General features: G+C 36.9%; 1 protein-coding gene and 2 long non-coding RNA genes across 4 annotated transcripts in view; 2 read left to right on the top strand and 1 right to left on the bottom strand.

Annotated features, from left to right (window-relative positions):
- The first annotated feature begins 228 nt into the window (after positions 1–228).
- On the top strand, positions 229–1,213 carry LOC125505131. Its single transcript, XR_007281943.1, has 2 exons — positions 229–717; positions 781–1,213. It is a non-coding gene; the product is annotated as an uncharacterized LOC125505131 (long non-coding RNA).
- A 3,254-nt stretch (positions 1,214–4,467) lies between these two features.
- Positions 4,468–24,636, top strand: part of LOC109539733 (early growth response protein 1-B) — a 32,128-nt gene continuing 11,959 nt past the window's right edge. Inside the window, exons 1-3 of one of the 2 annotated variants that reach the window (XM_019907687.2) lie at positions 4,468–4,939; positions 7,850–8,159; positions 9,973–10,195. In XM_019907687.2, the coding sequence (XP_019763246.2) occupies positions 8,052–8,159; positions 9,973–10,195 (331 nt within the window). In that variant the 5' untranslated portion in view covers positions 4,468–4,939; positions 7,850–8,051. Of the gene's footprint in view, positions 4,940–7,849; positions 8,160–9,972; positions 10,196–22,255; positions 22,914–24,636 lie in introns of those variants that run through there. The other variant, XM_019907688.2, reaches the window with a different exon arrangement.
- Positions 12,193–12,582, bottom strand: LOC125505108. The gene is made up of 2 exons (XR_007281924.1): positions 12,506–12,582; positions 12,193–12,398 (listed from the first exon to the last, which is right to left on the bottom strand). It is a non-coding gene; the product is annotated as an uncharacterized LOC125505108 (long non-coding RNA).

The raw sequence follows: 24,636 nt of genomic DNA, 5'->3' as shown, positions 1-24,636 counted from the left end.
TTCTGGGATTCACTGTATACAACTGTTTTCAAAAAGTTTTCGCCACCATGAGCGTTTTAGTTCATTAAAAGCCGTTACAAATACACGTTCTAATGCCTATCAAGGCTTCAAAAAGCGCATGCTGCCGTTCAGGGAAGTATTAAAAAGGTACTGGGAACTAGTGATGTATTCCGCACGACCCGGGCACCTTACCGGATCACTTACTAATTAAATATAACTTACAGCAAGCTAACCGCATACCTCCTGTCGACTTATCGCATACCTTCAATCTCCAGTTAATTTCGCACCTTCGGCTTCCGTCTCGCTCGATTCCGAATGGCGAACCATCCATGAGACGAGGATGGAAACTGGCGAGTCTTTTAAGGCACAGGAATGGCAAGGAGCTGTATTCAGTTAATTGTCATCTACTGTATTCGAGTGACATTTTCAGATAAGTCAATTAGTTTAGGTTCGCGACGAAGCAACTAAAGTAGAATCTCTGACTACGTTCGAGAACTTTTCAGCTGCCGTTTGGCATGTGGTAGCACAAAAGTGGCAACTGCTGGCAATTCATCAACAGCATCAACATTCGGATTGATTTTCGGAATTTTTTTCCAGTCTCCAAATGAAGCGGTGAATTTCATTCCAGCTATTCCGGTACTTTAGGGATAAAAAAAGAATTGCTTAGTCCCGTCCCGAATTCCATGTGTTTGCTTCAAATATGAATCCCATCAACACGTGAGAGTATTTATTTAACTGTAAAAAATCCTCAGATACGTGAATACACATGTGTGAATTTAGGGACGTAGCAGAATCTAGAACAATGCGACGCTGAACTGTTCCTCAAGAGCGTACGAATCCTCCAAACAAGAAGTGGAGCATTGTTTATGGTGCTTTATCTTTAAAGATTTGTTTTACGCCTCACGGATGGATTTATTGGCGAAATTGATTTGTTAAACCGATCGATGCAGTAGATTCCCTTAGCGGAGCGTTTTCAGGAATTTATGGACATATCTGTTCTGGGTCAGGTCAGTGGCTCTTTTGCAAGGTCTATGGGAAAATTTCGATTTTTGTTGTAACAATAAATTGTTAAAAACATTTAAGTTTAGGGCAGGCGTGTTAGAGATTTTATCTACTGTTAGCTGCTTGTGCATCCAAAAAAGTATACCTTCTAATTTCTAGAGCTTCGGATACCAATTTCCGTTGTGTATAAACAAACTTTATGTAAAATTAATATTTGTTTTATTTTTAAAAATAAGTATTTATCTTATGGATGTTATTTCTTGACTAACACTCGTTAATTTAATGAGTGTGATTCAATTATGTATGTATGTTGAATATGTTTACAGTTCATAAATAATTTAATATTTTGTATGGTTTTTGAGCATTTTTTTAACCGACGATTTATATCTGTGCAGAACTCCAATTATAAAAACATGCATATTTTCGAAGCTTCCAAATCGAAAACAATCAATTGAATATTGTTAAGTGGCAAGAAAACAGACATATTTTTTTTCGCAAAAACTATTAGTGCTACAAAATTTTACAGAGAGCAGAAAATTGCGAATACATGATTACTGCATGAACCAAAAAAAAGTGAGTTGATTTTCTCCACCAAATAAAAAGTGCTGGTAGTTATCCACGACACTCAATAATTCACCACTTGTCCAAAACGGATGAGCTCGATTGTTTTATCAAAATATGAGCCTTACATAAAAACAAGCTCACAGCGAGATTCACCAAAATTCATCGTACGATTCGCCCGATATTTCAAAAAAGATATATTTTTTTTAAGAAATTTGACCATCAATAGCAGAGGAGCCAGATATTTTTTGTCATTAAAAGTTAGGTCAGAACGTCTTCTTTTGATGCAAGGAATATCGCAGTATCTTTTTGATCATGTGCTTACGGGACACCCTGTAGACCCACGCACGTTATAAATGCGTATTATGGCAAAAAACATACATGTGAAATTTTGATTTTTCATCTAAAATTTCATTAGGGGTAGAGAATATTAACTCTATCAAAATGCTCCGATTTCTACATCGTTGTCATCACAAGAAAACGGGGAATGCAAGACGCTCATTGAAAAACACGCGAGAAGCATCAGATCCAATTTAATTTACTTTTTTTTGTTCCAGTTAAAGCAATTTTTAATCAATCGCGATCTTTAACTAGTCGTAGCTGCCTTGTTATTATGTAAGATATACGTGATATATTAGGGAACTTCTCAGTCGGAAAAAATAATTAAGATAAAAAAAATACGCATGGGAAATTTTGATTTTTGAACAAAAATACCATAAGGGCGATTTTTTCGAAAAATCTCAAGTCTGGGAAAGCGCCTTGATCTATACATCACTCTCATTGCAAGGAACCGAGAAATCTAAACCGCTAATTGAAAAAACGCTAGTAGGAGGCAGATTTGAAATAATTGACATTTTTCCCCTAATCTAAGCGGATTTTCACGGACAATATGTTATATGCCTATTATAGACTCAAATGCTCTACGTAAGTATATAAAAAACTCTAGGTCGAATACTATATATTGAAATATAATATATTATTTTTCAGGTTTACTAAAAGAATCGTCAGGTGTTTAATGTTTTCCGAAAAAACTCCAAGACGTGTACCGAATATAAAGTGCCTCCAATGTCCTTTTTAAGCTTCACACGATCTTTCAGCAACAACAATTTTCATATTATAGATTCAAACGCTGTTTTTATGAATATTGAGTTCTTGGGTCAAAAAGAATCTACAGAACTAAAAAACAAACGTATAAAACTTCCAGCCTAAAAATTTTTGATCTAAAATGTATTAATTAAGTCTAAGCCAAATTGATAATTGTACTTTAAAAAAGGGAACAAATAGGTGTTTTACGATCCTGATATAATCTTCTATTAAATGTAGAAGTGTACATACAGGGTGATTCAAAATTGGCGTCGTTCCTCTGGAGGTGTTGTCTGGCGCTGTTATATGAGTACAGAAAAAATAGTAAAAGAAATTAATTGTTATTAAAAACTGAGAAACTTGCAAAAAACTATATCAGAGATACGGCAGCAATGTTTTTCAAGATAATCTGCCTAATTAACTTTGCGCAAATACCTGTTACTCCGTAATTATTTAAAACTCCGGTAACCATGGATAAATAGAGAGTGACTATAAGATAGACAAGGATAAACGGTAAATTCAACAGGAATCGTTGAATGACGGAACCTATTTCGAAATGTCAACCTGTTCTCATAACCTCGAATTCTGCGGGGTTTGGTGTTTACATAAATAATCCATACAACTCCAAACAAGCTAGTGCCTGTGTAATCTCCTTATTATCCACTCTTATCAAGCAGCTTCTCGTATTCAGTTAATTAACTCGTGCTCCATTTATATCTCCTTGTGCTGTGTGTATCGTACAAACGTGGTAGGAACGTAGCCCTCCTCGGTATTTATTTGGTACTTCAGAAAGTGTCAGTTATTGAGCTCTGAGTACCCCTGGAAGGCCCTGATTCGATTATATCCAATACTTGTTCCTCTGTGCCTGGAACCCGAACATCGATTGTCGTCCATTTTCCTGGAACCACTCTCCTTGCCTTTTGTTGGCGTGAGTTCTTTCAGCTTCTGCCATGTTACTGTAGCATTTCCCCTGAACTAATCGCATATCCGCAAAATTGTGAAAGGAAATTCAAAGTAAGTCACAGTTTGACAAATTATTGTTATTATTGACAAGTGACATTACACCTGTAACTATCTGTTAATGACGAAAAACATCATTGCCGCTGTGCCTTTTCATCAAAAAATTGTAGAAGAGAACTTTTTTGATTACAGAAATTTTCGTAATTTGAAGCAAAGATCGTAATTTTTATTTTTGAATGCTTAAGTATTCCAATATGCTACCAATTAATCATGGAACAATTTCAAAATTATGCTTAATAACAAAGTTTAAATTCGACCTTCAACTGTTAATATCTTCAAGAAATTTTCGAAAAAAAAATTTTCAATATTTTTGTCGTACGCCCCAAGGGAGCCTCTATCACCCCTTAAAAGGAATAACGCCAATTTTGAATCACCCTGTATTTAAATACGAAACATGTTTTTTTTTAATTAAGTAGGTAATTCAAATCAACTTTTTTTAGTTTTTTGGAACAACAAACAAGCTTTTTGCAACAATTTTTGGAAACAAAACAGATCTTTTTCCATGCTCTCTCTATGCTTATTAGATAACCAAACATTGGCACACTGATTAGGCTTAACTAGACCAGAAACATGTTAAGAATAGCTTTGCTTTGGATCTCGGTATGCCCCGAATGCAAAAGAGGACTGCAAGCAGGCTGAAACTGAAAATTCCTGGAAACGGTTTTTCTGGAACTGAAGTACTCAAGATCGTGATCCAGCCGCAATTAGACTGCGTACTGACAGGCGTCGTCATAGAGACGTCGTCAAAAAAACGACGCTCCTCCAACGGCGGCGTCGTCCAACACGAGTACAGTGACGTACATTTGCGGGGGCGCCAAAAATACGTGGGCCCCCAGCTCCACATGGCGGGATTCATTCATGGCTTTTGATATCACTGTTGTTTCGCAAACCGAGGCGAGATGTGAAGTTTCTTTTTGGCCGGAGAGAAAAGCGTGTCGTGTTTTGGGACGTTCGGGTAAGATTTTCGAAAAGAGTTTGGTGCGAGCTTGTTCGCTGTTCGGTCAACTTTACAACTTCCTCGGAAACTTCGTCGAATCGGTGATTGGCACAACTTGTCGAGTGATACGCGAGTTGGTGATAGAATCACTGCGGAGTAAAGTGCAACTGCAATTAACTGCGCAATTTGATGGATGCGAAATGTGTGATTGTTAAAGGCAATTATTTCGAATATTGAGTGCTGGAATACAGTGAGACTCAACTAATCGAACGCGGGACCAGTTATCAGTGCCTTCCATAGGATTTTATATGAAGCACCATCACCGGAGTGTTTCCTGTAAGTATTCATATTCATTTTCAGTTAATAGCAGTAATTTAGGCACAACTATACGCTCAAACACAAAAAGAAAGTCGTCTGACAACCTCAATTAATCCCAAAAATGTATCAGCTTTTTGCAATTGCAATTTGGCAAGTACAAAAATTGGCACCAATTCTTGAGATGAACCAGTGGTTACCAGCCAAAACGAGCCAATTTGTGGCAATATGAAAAGTAACGTGTGTATATCCCCAACTTAAAGCTTGTTAGTAACAGTAACTGTAACAGTACTTTGATGCATATTTTCAAGTTGATCTCAGATCTCGATTTCTCAATCGGTAATTCAAAGATTATCAAAAAAATGCTGAAACCAATTTCGATGGGAAACCGTAAAAAATGCTTAGCTAAGTTATCCTTCTCTCGCTTTCGAAATAATGAACGCTTAGAAAATAATTGTTTAAAAAAAAATTAATGCCATCATTAGTCTCGTGATTTTTGTATCTGTTTGCTTCAGATCTGAAGCCCGTCAATACGCGAGAGCAGTTATTTAACTGTAAAAAAATCCTCACATAAGTTGAATACACAGGTGTGAATTGTGAATTTAGCGATGTAGGAGAATCTAGAACAACAAAAAGTTTTCCTATCTACGGCTTTCGAAATAATTAAAGACTTCAAACTTGCACTATGGCTTTCTAATAATTTCCAGATTAATGTGAGCGAAAAAGGACATGAAACCGTTTAAAATGCCGATTAAACAGCAAAATGCAGTCGCTTAACCGCAAATATTTATCAAGTTGAATAATTTCCCTTCTAAACTTCCTGCAATATGCAATATTTAAAAAGGTCGAAATTGAGCAGATTATCATAATATTGTAAGTCCCCATAGACAAGGATTGGAGAGAATTGGCTCTGCGCTATAACAGAACACAACAGATTGATGAAACCGATTATCTACATCAACATTTCCATTTTTCTTAACTCTCTCATTTTAACTGATTTTATTGTCAACGCCTTCCCTGTGCTTTCGCTAACGCTCTCTTCATTCCCTAACCTTCGATTTTTTGCTTCATATTACTTTTCTCTATACTAACTTTAGGTATTTAGGCTTTAGATAGCACCTGAAAGATAGCTACATATTTCAAAGTCATATAATGTTGCTTCAGTCGAATTTAACTGCTATTCTCCGAAATTTGGTTATACCTACAGATTGGGCTTGAAATATAAAAAAAATAATTGAAACGATTTTAACAAAATTAACAACTACGAGTGAATTGTTGCCTACTTGTTCCAACACGTTTAAACAGCCCGCTCTCAGTTGAGTCACATTTAATTTTATAACACTATCTGGCTCTAAAAGATGGTAACCTGAGGATCTGGACCAGTTTCCATAAAAGGTGTTGGTCTGCTTGAACTGGTTTAGTAGCGCCCCGATTGAGAGACAACAACAGTTTTTGGAAAGTTCGCGGTACCTGAGTATTCAAGTTTGTGTGTAAAGTGATGGGGTTGGAGCTTTAAGATTAAGAGCTTTGTAAGGTAAATATGGATGATCAACGATATATTGGACTTTCTAAACGAGCTGAGTACTTGCTTTTGAGTTTGCAAACAATCCAAATATCATCTGTTCATTTTAGAACGATTGTAAGAAGAATTGTTAATAGTTCTGAAGTCAATGTCCTCATTTTGTGAGTCAATCAACAGATATAATAAATGAAAACCTTATTCTCTCTGTCACACTTTTAAATACTGTATAATATTCGTTATTTTAACTGTAATTTAGAAATGATCTTCAGAATATCTACTAAGTGATTTGCATTGAAATACCCAAATTACTGTTTCAAGGAAACGAAATTGAAATTCTCCGAAATTAAGGTCATCTTGAACAATTGCAATCGTTTCTTCAGATGTCATACTCTAATTAATGATTGTGACATTTGGTTTCAAATTTTCGAAAGCGGATCCTTACCATTTATGAAAAATCAGGGTCTCATAACGAAATAATTTCTACTTCTGACTCATTGGTCAGCCGGTAAATATGTCTAGAAAACACCTCTCTGAAATATTGTTATTAATTGGTTGGGTCACTTTTACTTACTGAAATGGACCGAATACGTAATTTCGCATAGAAACAATTTATTAATAGCGTCTTAATAGAGATAAATAGTATAGGAATTGTCGTAATAAAATATCACAAATCAATAAAAATAAATTAGCTTCACACAGAAGTTCAGGGAGTTTGGATATTTTTTATGCTTGCTTCAACAGTCTTTAGCATCAGCATTCAAGAGTATCAAGGAAGTTTAAAATCATCAAAGATTTAAAGTTACAACAGGACTAATTGAACGCACGTTATTTGAGGCAGATTTGCTGATTTTATATCAATTGTTCTTGAAGGTCTGTCTTGATTATTCTGTTACATTTTTATTGTTAAGTTCTTCCAAATTGATAAGCTAATTTTAATATCAACAGAGCTAAAAATCCGAAAAAAACTATTAGTTTCTAATTTTAATAGTTTAACAGTATCCAAATCAACAAACACATAAATAATATGATTAGCTCTATCCAGCAGAATTTGACAAAACTTCCAATTTGAAGCTCATTATCATAATAGTTCTAGTTATTGTTACTCAGTCACGTTAAGAAATGTAATAGAGCCGAAGTTAATTGCAACTATTCAAAGGTTCGTTTTAAGTTCTCAATTGGGCGCAAAATTACAAACGGGTGTTAAGCGAGTGGATATACAATAGTATAAGCAATAATCGTCTTATTATCTTTCAAAGACTAATAGAGCGAGCAACATATCAATAAATATTAAGCTTGGACGTTCATCTAATGTAAAGATACATGCTGGATGGTGAATTACAAAACTGTGAACATTGTTCAAAACTAGAACACGAATAATTGAAATATGATCAAGTTAACTTTCTTTCCAGGTGTTCCCAGAACGTCGGTTCCACCACACCATCCGCAACAATTTAGCGCCGTCCAGCCAAACATATCCGCCCCATTTCTGCCATTTTTACTAACAACACTTTATACCGATTTACACTATTCCCTACCAATTTTACTCGTTTTCGTGCATCGACCGTATGGCAAGAGGTCCTCTAGCCCCTTGCCACTCTGTCACCAGTCAAAATGTTAACACTTGCGATGCGCCACTCCCAACACAGTGACACCACACGGGTACCACCAAGCGGGATTGGTTCCAGTAATAACGGAGATGAATTCGTGGACATTTTACAGGTAAGAATCACTTGGCACATACTAAGATAAATCAATTTGAACTTTCAAGAAGGGGAATTTTGCAACTTTGTTTCTTCTGAGCTCAACAGCCGTGATATAGTGTGTGTTATTTCTACCTAATAGCTCCTAACCGAAATGGTACTGACTCCTTTATCACGACTGAAGCTACTCTTCTAGCGCAATTTGAAACAGATGAAAAATCAGATTTCCAAAAATGTCTTGAGTATTTCAATGCTGAATTTGACTACAAAAATGGTGATTGAATTTCACTGCAATAATCATGCTAATCCGTATTTCTTGTGTTTCATGCCTTTGTTTCCATATTCTTTACTATGAAAATATTTTGTAATACATACATATACAGTAAGTCCCAGAAGTAACTCCTGAATTTTTAATTTAAAATGCGGTTTTTTATGTTAAGTACTTTTAAGGTTAAGTACCTACTCTCCTAGCGCAATTGAAAACAGATAAAAAATTCGAATATTCCAAAGAGAAAGTTTTCATCATAATCGCGTTGAGTTGAGGAAAATTAACATTCATCTGTAGCCAGAAATTGGCAGCAAACATCTCATTCAACTGTCAAACACTCAAAGAGAAACTATTCAGCTACTCTTTCAACTAAAGTATTTTTGCCAAAAATATATTTCTAGTTTAACACTGTGTGATTGAAAGCATATGGAGAGTTTGGAAATAAATCCTATCGTCTGCATCAGCGATTTTTATCAGTTTGACACTATCTTTAACGAAGCACCGTGTTAGATAAAACCTATAGAAGATGCATTCAATGTAACGTTTAAACAGACAATCAAAGAAATTATGGTCAAATCCTTCACAAACCCCACCCCACTTGGTGACATAGCAGACAACGCTCGTAACATAAAGCTTGCAAATGTAAAACTAGTTTTTAAAATAATTTTCATTTCAGAAGTCACTGATTTTGTTATCTATTGAACCTCTCAGTAGAAGCTTTATTGCAAATACAGAAACCGTCCGAAAGTTATTTCTTTAGGGAAAACTAGGATTACAAAAAAAATAGAGAGAAAAACTTAAGAGAAACGTTTTTAAATGTCTAGCGAGGCATGATCGAAGGCAAATAGTTAAATCGACTTAAGAATCATATATTATCGTTAAGTTCGTAGTTGAGTGATCCGAAATTTTTCTCCACATTAGATATAATAAATGACTTAGTGCTCATATCAAACTTCTTTCAGGCGGTTTCATATGTTTCTTTGCATTTTTATTATTCAAACCGTTTGCCAATTTTTTCCGAAATTCTGGTTGAGGGCCGCAAGTGAGAACGAGGTTTTCTTTGCACTTTGTGGGCGTGCTGGCCTTAGTCGATTCTTTCCCCGTCTATTAATCAATGAAATTATCGAAATCCGTCCTACGAGTCTCGGTTAATTCTAAAATTGTAGACATACTTCTTTTACCGCAATACATAAACTTGCATTTCAGAGTTTCCGGGCTTGTCTTCTATCTTTAAAGTGGCATATTTAATTTACTGCATCAATCTGCAAATGTCCTAATCAGTGAGCAGTTTTTGCCTTAATTTAGTTTCATTAGCGGCTGTCATAATTGGAGATTTCTCCTTGGTACGCCGACTTGGCTCTCTGGAGAAAGGGACAGTGCCAGCTGGTGGGCGATGTTTGTTTCTTCCACATAATCGGCTTTAATCCACAAATTCCACTGTCTAGACACTGACAAAATGAAAAATAAATCTTATTTTTAGCTGAAAGAAGCGTCATTGACCTTTGCTATCTATACTAGACATATTCAATAATAATATTGCTAAGAGGCTTCAACTTGCGTGCAGGTTCAGCAGATTCTTCTGGATTCAAATCGCAGAGAACCTGCAGGTTTGCATCCAGTCACCACGCAACCGGGGGTGCCGCCGCGATTGGTGATGGACACGTTGGGTACCACGTCTTCGTATTACTACGGAAACCCCACCTATCATCAAACCCCTCCTGGATCAGCTGGAGCCAGCATGGATGACTTGGTTGCGATGTGGTTCAGTGGAGGACCGAGCACATCAGGTAAGGCTTTTACTGTCTATTTATGTCCTGGGCGTGTTCTGGCTTTTGTTTCTTCAGCCATTTATAAAAAATTACCATATTCCACAGGTTGGACTTGTGTGCGTTATGTAAATGCGTTATTGTTTCGAGTCTTTTGACATTGATCTATCGCAGCTTTTGGACATAACGGGCGACTTGCTGATTGAACAAGGTTAACTTTCTAACACCTATTATTTTACGTAAGCGCTCATTTGTACGATTAATAAATTACGCTTATCCTTTGATACAGTAGCCGAGGAATTTAATTCAATTAAAATTGCTGCTCAGTTGATGGCTAAGTCGACAAATTTATGTGGTGACTCACGCAACGCGACATAAGCGACCAATTCAATGCGATAGAACCACGATGTTGATGTAAAAATTATCCAAATTTTAAGACAGTCAAAAGGGGAAATTTAAATGCAAATTGTCGATAAATAGTTGATTTAAGTTAGGATTAAGCAGAATGATTCGAGCGACTGTACTTTTCATCGCCGCAGCTAGAGAAAGTTTGAAAAGTTTCTCTATAAACTGCGGTCGAAATTAAGTTGGAGTGTTTGTTAATGTGTCGCTAAACACTTACTACCACATCTGCATAGTCTTCCTTATACGATTTAAATAACGCGATATTTTATAGCTATTTTTTTTCTATTTAGTGCTGATGAGCCACCGGATAGTTATATATAAGTCTTAAAAAGTCAGCTGTAAGATTAAAACGTGAAGATGTGCATTGCAACATTTTCCAAAAGACCAGTTAACCGAAATTATAAGCAAGAAAAACGATGAAACTCTTGTGGAAATCAACAAATTAAAATTAAGCATGTTCATTAACGACTCGGAGCGATCATTGACAACGAAATTAAAATAAACCTCACTCTCATCGCGCTTCTCCTCTAATAAACGCTCATGTTGGAAACCGATAAACACCATACATGCACGTTTATTCAAATCGTTCCATTAATGATTTCATTAACTTCCTCGAGACTTCTGCAACACAATTCCATATTTGCCGCCTCTTCAACCGTACGGTTCACCAATAACATTAAAACTTATAATTGCTCTTTAGTTTCAATATCACCTTTTTCGGATCCAGCCTTACGTAATTACCGTGTAATATTTGCCACTTTTATATTAGTTGAGCCCACATGTATTTCAGCCTGCCTACGCCAATGGATACGTCAGATATTCAAGGATAGTTCTCAGCAATATAAAGAGTGAGAGACGTAATAGTTTCCTTTGGACTTTCGAAAAGTGGGCCTAAAGGTTGATTTTTTCCAACCCAGGAAATATAGTTCAAATGTAGTCTTGATACGACACTGGATACTTTTTAAAATGGTCTACTTCTCATTGGTGAAATCGATTTATTCTATACAATCTACTATAATTACTTCTAGTCTATTATTGGTGTTTTGTTCGAAAGGCCCTGGAACATCTTAAAGTTTAGTTCCTTTCACAACCATCCTGAACTTGTTTACTTTATCTAAACTCTGCTAGTTAACTCAATGCTTTACTGAAGCGCGGAGATTTTATTACATACCTACATACTCACACTGTTCAAAAATTAATGAAGAATACTATTTTCATTACTTTCATTAGTTAACTTTTGCAATATATTAAACGCTCTCAACGTGATTTAGTAACTTTCGCTTTATCAAAAAAAAGTTAAACAGCACCGTATGGAGAAACAATGGTCACTAGTATCGCAACTTCCACACTAGGAAAGAGAAGTGTAAAATAGGCAACCTTAAAATTCGCTTTATCCTTTCAGGCAACATTCACGTCTGAACCATTGTTTTCTCTCCAAATTAACGATAACTATTAAATAAACTCCAATATTCTCAAATATGGTGCGCCATCCTACGCCAATGGCTTCGTCACAATATCCGCTGTTTTTATTCAGTCCAGTTTATTTTTTCTAATATTCAAATCAGTCTCTGCCATATTAATGGTCGCTCGCTCATTATAATAAACTCTTTGAATTTAAATGATCTACCAAACTTTAATGAGTTACATTGTTTTAAAACCATTTCACATTCCAACCAGCAAGTTTTAAGGATATGTTTGAGGACAAACATTGTAGGTATTCCTTTACATGGAGAATATTGAAATAGTTTGGGGTTTGTTGAAGCTTAGGTGTAAATTAGGTAGGACAATCCAAGGAAAGAATGCAGCTTATGATGTTTGTCTGAAATTGATTACATTTTCATAGACTCTCCTTGCCACAAAAAATGGTTCAAATTTTGCAATTAAATACTCTCTAAAACTTCATGATAAACATTTCATAAAACTCACCCTTAATTCTACGAAGAGTCATGTTTTGTTATGAAAACCATCCCACTCATTCGCTTTACGATGAGTAAGATCGAAGATAAGATTTTACAAGCCCTATTTTGCTGAATGACATATTGGCATAACCTTATGACCTTTTTACTATAAGCTGACTCTTCCTAGTAATAATGTTACGTTTCCAGGGAAGCATCGAAACATTAGCACCCACACGTAACCTAGATAACTGACTCGAATTCATTCATGAAATCGAGTTATGTTGCGTCTAAAGTCAGTAGCGCGTATAACTACACGTCTAATTATTACAGCTACACTGTTAACAATAAGGAGAAAGTTACCTCGCCAAAGCAAATTTTTTTACTTAGCTCATTTGTGTACCAGCACTTGGAAACATTTACCATCTCTTCCTAGCCAGAGTTTCTTTATATTCAAAATAATGAAGAAGTTGTTACAGAAAAATTAATTCAATCACATTAAGTGATGATTGGAACGTTGTGCAACAAGGCATTCCGAACATTTATTAGTTGGGAACGTACAACGCTCTTTAGGAGATCTGGCCGTTGATAGCGACAAATAATTCTGAGCAAACATTGCTCTTTTAATAACGGGAACAGATAAACAGATAAAATAAAATAAATGCCACCTAGAAAAAACCCACTTCTAAACTGAAGCACTCAAAGAAATGGGGGCTTTGAGGCAACGAAAACATTAAGCAAATATTAAGGCAGGAATCGTTCAGAAGCTAATTTTAATCAACAGCCTTTAAAAAAAGCATACTCCTTAAGGGTAATTGCGGCAAGCTTTAAACAAGAACGTTAATTAGCAAGAAAATATCCTACTTTTAATTACAGAACTCGTGAGCAAACATTTGAAGAACGGCTTTGGAAATTGAATAAAAGTAAAGTTTACCTAGAATAGTTTGCAAGGCTCTCGTCGCAGGAAATAACGACAGTGCTGGATTCTCTCAGCTATCTACACACAGTAGGATTTTACAACCAAAAATGCAACTGCGTCTCGTGCACTGTTTCACACAAATCTCAATCCCTGGAAGCATCAGAAGGAAAACTTTCCAGCTTCAAAGAAATTAACTTTCAAAAAAAGTTTTAGTGAGAAAATGGACAAGCAACAGCTGCGTCTTCAGTTTCTGTGTAAAAATCATCAATTAAGGAAATCGATTCTTGTAGGTACGCCACTGCATATTTTTACCGGGAAAAGTGCAACAACGACCCCCTTCAACCCCATTCGCCAACCGATTTACGAGCGAGTGCGCTTTTCGTCGCCCACGTGCCATTTTCATTCACAAAATGGCAACAGCCTGCTTCTAGGTCAAACAGCACGTCTCGCCATGCTGATATAATTTATCCGAAACGTCCCTGGGTAGAATGCGTCTGGCCGATTCCATTATTTACCCCACCCTAAAATTAAAGCCCCTCTTGGGAAGTTCCGCAAACCGTCCTAAAGTTGATCAGGCCATTGATGAACCTTAATTTGTAGGAATGTTAAACTGAACTAACCATATCACGCTTCCGTGGCCTTTTGACATGTTTCATCTTGCTGAACAGTTTACGGCTTTTTCGGGATATGAGTAAGAGCTGATACAAAGTTTTTTCGCATAAAGTGTAAATGATCAGAATATGTCAATCAATATTTTCTTGGAAATAACATGGCGCAATTGGCAACAGTTCGCAGTATGAAAAAAAAAATGCAAGGTGAAATAACAGAATCTATTGAGGGATCGAAAAAAAAAACATTTAAGGTGAAATAACAGGAATTTGAAGGCAATACGTCTGAAGAAATTAAAAGAAAAACTGCCTTTATAAAAGATTAAGAGGCGTCCAGGGTGAAAGCGACATGGTTAACTCACCTAAGACAACTCATTCGAAACCCTCGTTTTTATATTGAGCAGAATTAAAATGACTAATCAACTATCAATGAAACAGAGAGCTGAAGGAGCTGAAGAAGAGCTATTAGGTACTTTTTATTTTACATTTTATCGTTTATAAGTTGGGATATCCATAACTTACGAATCGCCCACCAATTTCAAAAATTCAAAATCAAGTAGTAATTTATCCAAGTGTTTTGAAATAAACTTTTTCAATTCTTTATTCATGCTTCTATTTCCGAAACTCCATTTATAGACATTTTCACCGACCATTCGGTTTCCAGGCTACTAATGGCATTTTCTCGGTTAATATCAAAGTTCAAACCAGGTAAACATGGAATTCTCGTTTTTTCCGAGTTCCTCTTTCAGAGTTATTAATAATGGCTGGATAAAAATAACATATATGTTTCTATATATAAAAAGTAAACAGAATACAAATAAAATTGAAGTAATCGGACAAGGAATCTGGGATTTGGGCGAAGACAGTGATGGCAGACAGTCGCAATTATTATCCCTTATTAAATTCACGGACAAAAACAGTATAAAGATAGATGCTAGCGTGATATAAAAATAAATGTGTGAGAGGGAATTGTATACAAAATTCAAGACTATTACTTCTGAGAGGAAAGATTTATTCAATCAAATCATTTCAAATATAATTCTAATGCGCTTCTACAAACAGATGAACGAGATTAAGTCAAATTTGCCCTAACTTTGGAACTCGATAAATTGCAATTGGGTCAAGCGATTTGGTCTCTGTTTGAAGCGCCATTTGTTCTCTCTTAGTGAAGGTTTTGCTAAAAATTAATCACCTCACATAAAGCTTCTACAGTGGTGGCAAATCAAAAAATGCAAAATTTGTAAAAGTTGGGCATGCTCCTAGTTGGACAAAACCGTAATTTGCATATGAGCGGCAAAAGTTTAAAGATAAACCAAATAGCTCAATACACTCTTTGAATTTTGACAGGTGTGGTCGATGGTGGTCTCAGAAAATCCACTTTTTGGTTTTGCAGCGTTAACGTTTCTGCTCTTGGACCGATTTTCACGATCTTAAGCTCATATTGAACCTAAAACTTGCAGGCGGTTGCATAAAAATTACTCAAGTCAGAATTGCGAAGATTTTCAACTACCTAAGTGATGTTTACTTTCAAATACTTCGTTCATTCAAGCAACCCGGTATATTGATTTTTTCTGAAGTCGACTGCGAACTTTCAGCTTCAACATGAGTCTTACATTTTGCAAATCGGTTCGCAAGAACAAAATTATGACAACTCTGTAAATGAACTAGATGGGCACAAAAGCCAAAAATCTCTTTCGATATATGAGATCTATATTAATGCCTCCCAAAATAAAAAAAAAATGTTTTTGTCCAACTTAGAGCATTTGGACTTTCACTAATTTTGCATTGATTCATTCGCCGCCCTGTAGAAATTTTATCTGCCTAACAATATTTTTGGCAAAAAAAACGCACGAACCGAAAAATAATTTTACTAAATAAAGCTTCAACAGAAGTCTAATCGCCCGCAGCAATTAGAATCTTTCCAGTTTCTAAATTAGCCAAGATTTGTATCTACATCTAACGTCTATTTTATTGAGCAGTTTAGATCATTTATTTAATATCAATATCAAATATCACAAAAATGGAGTGATTAAAAACTTAAATAAAACAAATTAAAAACAGATATTTGCTTCAAAATGTTTACTAACTAGAATCACTTTGGCATGCAAGGCAAGTGTAGTAAGTTCATTTGCCTGCTAACTGCAAGATTAAAGCTTCTATTCGCAGAGCATTTTCATTGGGCGTTCACGTGCAGTGGGAACTTTTAAAGGATAAATTGGTATAACATCCTTTTTGAAGCCATTTACATGTCATTTAATATGTTAAATCGATAAACTCTAAACTTCTCATATATCTCTTCTGACCTGTAGGTAAGGTTTGCATATTCTACAATTTTAGCATTTGTCATCAACCTCAAAACACGTTTAAAAACTTCACCCATTTTTCCAGAAAACATTCTTAAATGTCAAACCAGGTTAATTTCCAAAAATATTAAAACATTTTAATAGCGTTTTTATAAATTTCCTCAAATGTGTGAATTTATCGAATTAAAAAAAATGGAGAGTTTTTATTTAGATGCGAATAATCCTTTGATGGTACATTATGAAGCTATGAAACATAGTTTGACGAAGTGCGTGGAGTAATAATAAATCAATTTCCTTCATGTGTTCCTAGTTGCATTCGGATTTTTAAAAATTAATATTTTCTCCAGTAGTGTCTTGGTCTCTGTGGGATTGTCAAGGTGAGAGCATAGTTTCCAACCAACCCCATTTCCCCTTTTTCTTCAATTTTTAAAAAAATCGTCAGGTCACAACGGTTCGAGTAACGACAGGAAATGAAAAAGTTCAGCTTCAACAGTAGGTTTAATAATTTAGTGGATTTTTTGCGCACGAAAAGCTTCTACCACCTGTGAATTACCGTAAGCAAAGGGCAAACCACACCCCATCAGAACCAGAGTTAGCCGGGCCTCGTGCTGGTCCCATTGACGTCACATTCATTCATAGATTCGCACCCCTCTTTGTCATGTGATCTGACTACCCCACTCTGCGCCCTAACGGTCAATGCCGTTTAAAGTTCGGGGGTTGGTTAGGGGGTGGAACGTACCAGGGCAGGTCTAAAATTTCTTGAGCGCCAGCAGTCGAGGTGAAGGGCATCACAACGTTGCCGGCACATCAGAAGCGTCTTTCGGGAAATTCATTCGCAGAATCAGCTGGAAATCGGTTTCCAACTGGACCATCATCGACCAAAATACTCGTGATCAGCTGTTTTGCGGTTTCCAGAGAGTGTAATCAGTAGAACGTTGCGCAATTTTAAAAATACTAGTTGTTTAAGTTTTTATACGTTTTGACGTAAATCGACACAACGCGATCTGGCAATGAATTCAACATCTATAAATATTCTTTACTCAATACGCGACGCTCGCGCTCGCTTGTGATTCACAAGCTACTTTATTGCCCTCAAAATTTGGTTTCCCTAAAAGGCTCGGACCGCAGCAGTCCAAAACTCAAATTAAATTAACATATTTTCAATTAATAAATATACGGCTAGAAGTTGAAGCATTTACTCAATAACTAAGTGGGGTTTTTATTGCTCTCTATGACATGTTGGATTTGTGCAGTTTGAAGAAAGTTAAAACTTATATTTCTCGTAAAATTCAGATCAACTGAGTACCTAAAACTTAAAAAAAAAAAAGAAAAAGAGACACTATCTTCTGAAAAGAAGAGCTCTGAAAATGTCCTCCTGTGACAATTTTCCATAAAAACACATTTTAGTTTAAAAAAACTAAATGTTCTGATCGATCTTCGAATAGACACTTTTCCGAAACTATAAAGTCAGAACGACTACTTGAACTTTTCCACCATTGCTTTACTCATCTTTTGAGTCTTAACTGGTCACAGACGATATAATTTTTTTAATAGTACAGTCTTTTCAAGATGAGCTTGCGCCTTTTCCATTTCTTGCACATTTTACTCAATAAAGCAGAAGCAAAACTGTTCTTGCACTCTTAGCGCGAATTGCGAAAGCTCTCAAACCATTCAATTGTTCGAAGCTATTTTAAAACATTCGCTAATTCCAATATTGAAAACGTTTAGTAGCATTCGTAAAGACATCATCAAACACACCAGGAACACAAACATTTTGGGCCTCTTAAAATAGGCATTGAACTCACTGTTATCCAGTCACACACTATTTTGGACGTCAGAACCTCTAAGTCTGCTGATGTTTTTGCGAATGTTTTTACGTAATCGATCGAAGATAAACAGCTTTCGAATAATTGGAAGTATACATAGAAAACCTACATCATCACTATGGAATTGTAGGTATAAAATGTATAGTAGAGAATATTTGATAGACGTAGACTAGCAAGGAATGCAGACAGGGTTTAAGTACTGGCTGACGACTAAGAAGTTGCAAATTTGATTGTGTGAATTCATTTATGGTGCCCAAAAGTGTTTTTCATTCAACGTTGAAAACTTGAACAAAAGTATGCTCTTAAATAAACGATAGTGTCTGTCAGAACAAAACAAACTTAAGGCTTATAGTTTTACGGACGGTACATCATTGATGGCGCTTTTAGTAGTGCCTTTATAATAACTATTAAAATTTACAAAAGTATGTGAGGGTTACACAGGAATGCTCTACTCTAAACTAATGAAATGTGTTTTTGAAAATGATAATTAACAATAATTATTCAATTGATATGTATGATTAACGCGCATATGTATTTCCAACTGGACGAAATTCGCATAAAAACTTCGATATATTTTGACCTCATTATTATAACAGCGCGCTGCTGTAGGCAAAAATCTTTCAGTATGTAGTTAGCGATTCAGCGCTTTTGTCATCCGATAAATCTATTTCTGAAGCTGCGAACAGATGTTTTTCGAAAATAAAATGTTATTTTGTTTGTTTCTTGTTGCGCTTACTTACGTCTCGGATCCAAATTTAATGGGTATTTTGTCACCCAACACCTCCGCATTTAAGGAGTTGATATAATTAGCAGTCATGTTTCTATTTCGAAATTTGGATTTCAAAATAACTGGACACTGTCGCGAGTCGAAATTAACCTGTTTATGCGATCTTCTACATCGACTGTGAATCTAAATCACTTTTTGATAATGATATTTTCAAGTTGTTTTAGTTAATTTTGATAGCTATAAAGAGTGGAGCCAATTTTGTTACACTGAACCAATTACTCCCAACTCTTACGAAATCGTGTGCAACCGTGGGATGTGAGTATCGTGTCCGTGGTTAGTTTCCAGTTGGTGTATGTTTGTTTGGGTTTAAATTATCTTTAATTATATTTCAAAATTGACGGCAACCCACCTAATTTCTAGATTCACTGTCAATGGGTCAATATCTTCTAAAGTGTCTACCCGCCTTTCCACGCTTTGCTTTCAAATAGAACTTATTTTGAAGCATTTATAGGAACTACTACTTTTGAAGTGTGTGTGCTGACAAAATTAACACTGGGAAGTATTACATAACATAACATTTCATAGATACTTCTATCTAGCTTCTCCACTGAAATCTCTGAAAATAATTAAATATTCAATCCTATTAACACCACACTAATTTCCTGAAAATCCCAAGAGACGTTGTCATGCGAGCGGTTGTGTCATTGAACTTTCCACCAAAGACTCGAAACTGCCTTGATTCGGCACATATTGTACAAGTTTCCAAATTCGTGGCAAACTTTATAACACAACCAACTGATTGTGCGAAAAACTTTGGCAAAAATCGCATTAAACACACCCGAATAGAGCAATTTGGGACACAGGTGTCTCCTAAAATCGAACACGTCGCTTATAACACACAGATGGGACAAACATTTTAAGAATTCCTATACGGTGCCACTCTTTTCGTAGATGAGAACAAGTAAGTCTGTTTGCTGTTTAATTTTAAAGGAGGAGGTATAACTGATTGACAAGAAAAACAAATTGTTTGCGAAAAAAATTGAATGCTAAAATCTTTTCAAAGGTTTTAGCGGCACTTTAATGAATTGTTTGGATATTTTAATTTCATTTCTCAAATGTTATAAGTAGCTTTATTTTAATAATTAATTGTGAAAATAGAGCAACTAAGTTGGCCAGTTGATTGATGTTCCTATACAGGGTGATTAAAAATCTTTCAGCGGTTTAGTCTGAGAGCATTTAGGTAATACGGACTTTAATATAAAAATGAAATAACTCTCACAAACAAATGTGATATTTGCAAGAACCTACAGTGTGTCTCACTGTCCGACCATGAAATCACTCTCGTGTTTTATTTATTTTTGGAGGTACGGTTTGCATATTCGATGCAGAGGTAGCAAGCACGGTCATTGTTTAGAGTACTAATTTCTAATTTCAGATGAGAAGGTTCAGTTTTGAAAGGCTTAATTACACCCAAATATCTGCACGGAATGAGAGAAGGTGATGAGTTGAATCGCTTATAATATTGCTTTTGGGCCCAAGGAAATTATTTTACTAAGTAATAGAATTTTTAAGAAATATATGTTTGCGAATCAGACTACGTTCACTGCCAATAAGATTGTATCTTTTTTCAAAACTGCAGTTACTGGCCTACAGAAAATCCTCACTGGGATCGAAAAAAATCTAGAAACAGTAGATATTAACTTTGCTGTGGTGCGCGATTTTAGACGACCAAATAATTGGTTCGTTTTGCTTCCACGCCACATTAAATGCTGAGCGATTGCTTAATTTTTTTAAACGATGAATTAGGGGATATTGTCGAAGATCTGCCTCTCACAGTGCGACAAGAAATGATCCACCAACTAGACGGTGCATTTGTTCTCCACTCTCGGTTGGTCCGGGGTGATGCTTCACGTTAAGAATGCATTGATGCTTCACGTTAAGAAAGATGGGCCCAAACATGTTGGCCCTTTTGGACTGTGGCCCCCTCGTTCTCCTGATATTTTGCCATTAGATTTTCATTTATGGGGTGTCATCAAGCATAAGGTTTACCAAGAACCACTTATGAGAGGAAAAGACAAACCTTATTTCTTCTAAAAAAGCTGTTTACTATCTAAAAAAAATCCACGAACCCAAATCGGGACATCGCAGTGGCCAAACCACTCGACCAGTAAAATCCACAGTCCTGTGTTCCAGAAATGTTCACTTTATATCTTCTTCTTCTTAGCGTGCCTTATCCGTCGCGGACGTTGGCTATCAACATGGCAATTTTAATTTTATTGACGGCATTTCTAAATAGCTGTATAGATGTAAGTCCAAACCACTGGCGTAGATTTTGTAGCCATGAGTGTCTTCTCCTTCCTGGTCCTCTTTTACTGTTGATCCTTCCTTGAGGTATTAACTGGAGTAGACGATATTTTTGATGTCTCATTATGTGTCCGATGTATTCCAGTTTCCTCTTTTTAACTGTGAGTGTAATTTCTCTCTCTTTCCCAATTCGCTGCAGCACCTCTTTATTAGTTATGTGGTCAGTCCACGAGACTTATTCTTTCCATGACGCGCTGCAATTCGTCTATGTTTTTGGCTAGTATGACTGTATCATCAGCATATCGCACATTGTTCATCCACTCTCCGTTAATCTGTATACCCTCTGTTGCCTCCTCCAACGCTTTTCCAAATACGTTTGCCGAGTATATATTGAAGAGGAGCGGAGACAGGATGCAGCCTTGCCTCACTCCTTTTTTTATTTCTATGTTGTCAGAATACTGGTTGTTCAGCTTTTTCTTAGCGGTTTGTCCCCAATACATGTTTGCTATTATGCGGATATCTTTATTATCGATGCCGGTATTTTCGATGATCTTTAGTAATAGCTCATGGTCTACGCTGTGAAAGGCTTTGGCAAAGTCGATAAAGCAAGAATATACTTTTTTGTTGACATCACTATATCGTTGGATAAGAACTTGTAGACTAAAGATAGCTTCTCTTCCGAAATCCAAATTGGGATTCACTATATCACTTTATATGCTGCTTTAAATGTTGGTGCAAACAACATAATTTAAATTGGTATTCCAGCTATTGTAATTTAACAAGTAAAAGATTGGGATTAATATTTCGCTCTTAAACTCGTCCAACTCAGATTTAGAGGCATAACTGATTCGGATTCAACAACAGTAATTAAGCGGGTGAACCCCCTTGAAAACATTCAGGCATCGAATAAAATCGGCAACATTGTAAGGAAGCGGCACGCGCCACAACACCCCTAAGCACGAACTTAGCGCGCGCCCCGGTATAACCTGTTCGCGGCGCCAGCGCCGTTCGAATGACGTCATCAAGCCAAAGTAAATGGTAGGGGTAGAGGGGAGGTGCCGCTGTTATTGGCGCCCAACGATTGGCCGGCCAAATATGGCACAGCCGGTTCATTCATAAAAGTGGTCAAACGCGTCGCGCCGTGTAGTCACCAAGAGACTTCGGTAGAGTGAGGAGGCTGAATTGAACGAAACGTCTTCACTTTGAGCGCGATTTTTATCTTTTTATAGAACGCGTTTGTGTACAAGTTTTTTCGCGCCATCAAAATGGATTCCGCCAGCCCACGTAACACATTGTCCTTGTTTTGCAATTCGCGCCACAATCTCAACTAGACGAACAATTCGCGACTTATCGATCTAGTGCCATAGTTCAGTGACTGGATAAACCCTTATATTGTGGAGCCGGAAGATCAAAACCCCAGTGACAAAATGATAATGGACACTTTGGACACGTTGTCCAGCCATCAGCATCACCATCACCATCCCCATGTATCATCGGCTTTTCTGTTGACGGAAACAGCTGCGGCCGCCGCTCATCATTTTAACGTTCTGAGCTTTGACACTTGTCTCTACAAGGGGGGTTCAGGGGCCAGTTCGGGGGGCAGCCCGACCCCCGCCTCCGTTTGCACCTCCGAAGGCGAAACCATCGGGATCGAGGGAACCCCTGGCGACTTGAACACTCCAGTCACCACTGCTGGGGACGCGCCGAGCTTTTTTGGTCCCAGCACGGTGATTGAACCTCCACCCATCACAGGTTAGTCCTTGCAACCGTTCCAATAAACCGTCTAATAATAGTGCTAAACTTTCATGGATCGCTGCTGGACCTTCAGGAAAAATAACTTGCAAATATTTTAAAATACTTCAAAACGTACCCACAGCCAACGTATGAGTTGATGATGACGCTGATGCTTTTGCTGGGGTTGTTGACGAAGAGTCGGTTTTCCCTCTCTCTTTCATTATCGCTCTTGTTTATCCTTAATATCGTCCACGATATTCATATTCATCTTTTTTCATATCAAAATCAGATTCGAACTGAAAGCCGATATGATCAAGAAACTGATACGTCAATCGATTTCTATCGGAGCTTTAGGCACCAGACCTATTAGCTTCAGCTCTATTAACCGCCCATTAAAGTTCGGTTTCATGCACAGTTGGTCGCTGTAATTGAATAGTTTCACCTATATTTGTCTGCTCGATTAAACGCGGTTCAGATATCTGATTGCCTTTTCGGTTCAGTCTTGGGAAAGGTCACAACTTCATTAGATTACTACCTAATAGCGTTGATAAAAGAAAAGCTTCTGCCCAGCCAGGTCAAAGCTCAGCAAGTTTAAATGAGGAGTGATTTCTACTCAGTTTATGCAGATTAGGGAAAGTGTTTGCCCTTGAATGCAAATAAAAACATTTCCAAAGAAAGTTATATTGTATGTCTGTAATGGTTAACTACTGTATCGATGCTGAGATATTGATGTACTTAAGCAGGTGATCCTTACAAGAACGACTGGAAGCCAATGAAAAAAGAAATATAACTGCATTGAAAAACGACACTTTCTTCAGCAAGAGAACCGCTTCACATTAGGAATAGAGCACCCAAAACAATGTCAAGAAATTACGAACAAATTCATGCAGTGACCATTTCAAGTTTCTGAGATATATTTGCAATTGCTGCGTCTAATGATCCGCACCTTTTACCAATTGCGGCTATTTCAACTACTTATTTTGAGCCGTTAGTAGGTACCGAGGACACCATCCACCCAGCTTATAAAATAATTCGGCAAATTGATTTTTCTGCTTCGTGCAGAAACTCGAATAACAACAGGTCTAAAACCGCATTGTTCAGCCGAAAGGATGTACGGCATATTTTCCAGAAACTGAAATTGGAACGTCTACGTCCAGACAAAACACTGTAGCTACCGGCTGACTCGATCTCTAAAATTAACCAGCACAAGTTACGCAGTATTTTCGTTGCTGGCAGCAGGCCGCCAATCTGACACTAAGTGCGAAGTATTTATATACTTGGGTCGAAATGCCTGAACCATCCGCATGCACCTGTTCATCTAGTGCGGGCCAACTGCTGAGATTCGCTGTAAAAGTTCGAAAATTTCAAAGTATGCACTTAAATGACGATGCGCCGTTAAATTTACCACCTCAAAATTGGCGACGGGGTGCTCAAACGTATCGATTCAATGCACTGGCAGGACCTTGGCGAATCCTGGCATTTGCCAGCAGGAAATCGATAGAAGAGCGGCCCTCATTCATCACATCGCATAGTTCATTCATGAAGTTGTTACTATATCATGGAATATGCTCGGCGGTTTACTGTGGGGGAGCTCAAATAAATGTCAAGTGCAGAGTCGAGGTAAAGGTTCAACTTGTTGATTAGCGAAATCGATACAAGCGCTGCATTGAAGGTTTTAGTGCGAAAATTGCGCCATATAAACGGCAGATAAAGAACGTTATGCGACGGTTTGGGCAAGAAT

The sequence above is a fragment of the Dendroctonus ponderosae genome, unplaced genomic scaffold (assembly GCF_020466585.1).
Source record: "Dendroctonus ponderosae isolate FM_Combo_2020 unplaced genomic scaffold, Dpon_F_20191213v2 Dpon_F_20191213_7, whole genome shotgun sequence".
Lineage (NCBI taxonomy): Eukaryota > Metazoa > Arthropoda > Insecta > Coleoptera > Curculionidae > Dendroctonus > Dendroctonus ponderosae.
Note: the sequence above shows the minus strand (reverse complement) of the source record. Positions and strands in the feature narration are given on the sequence as shown.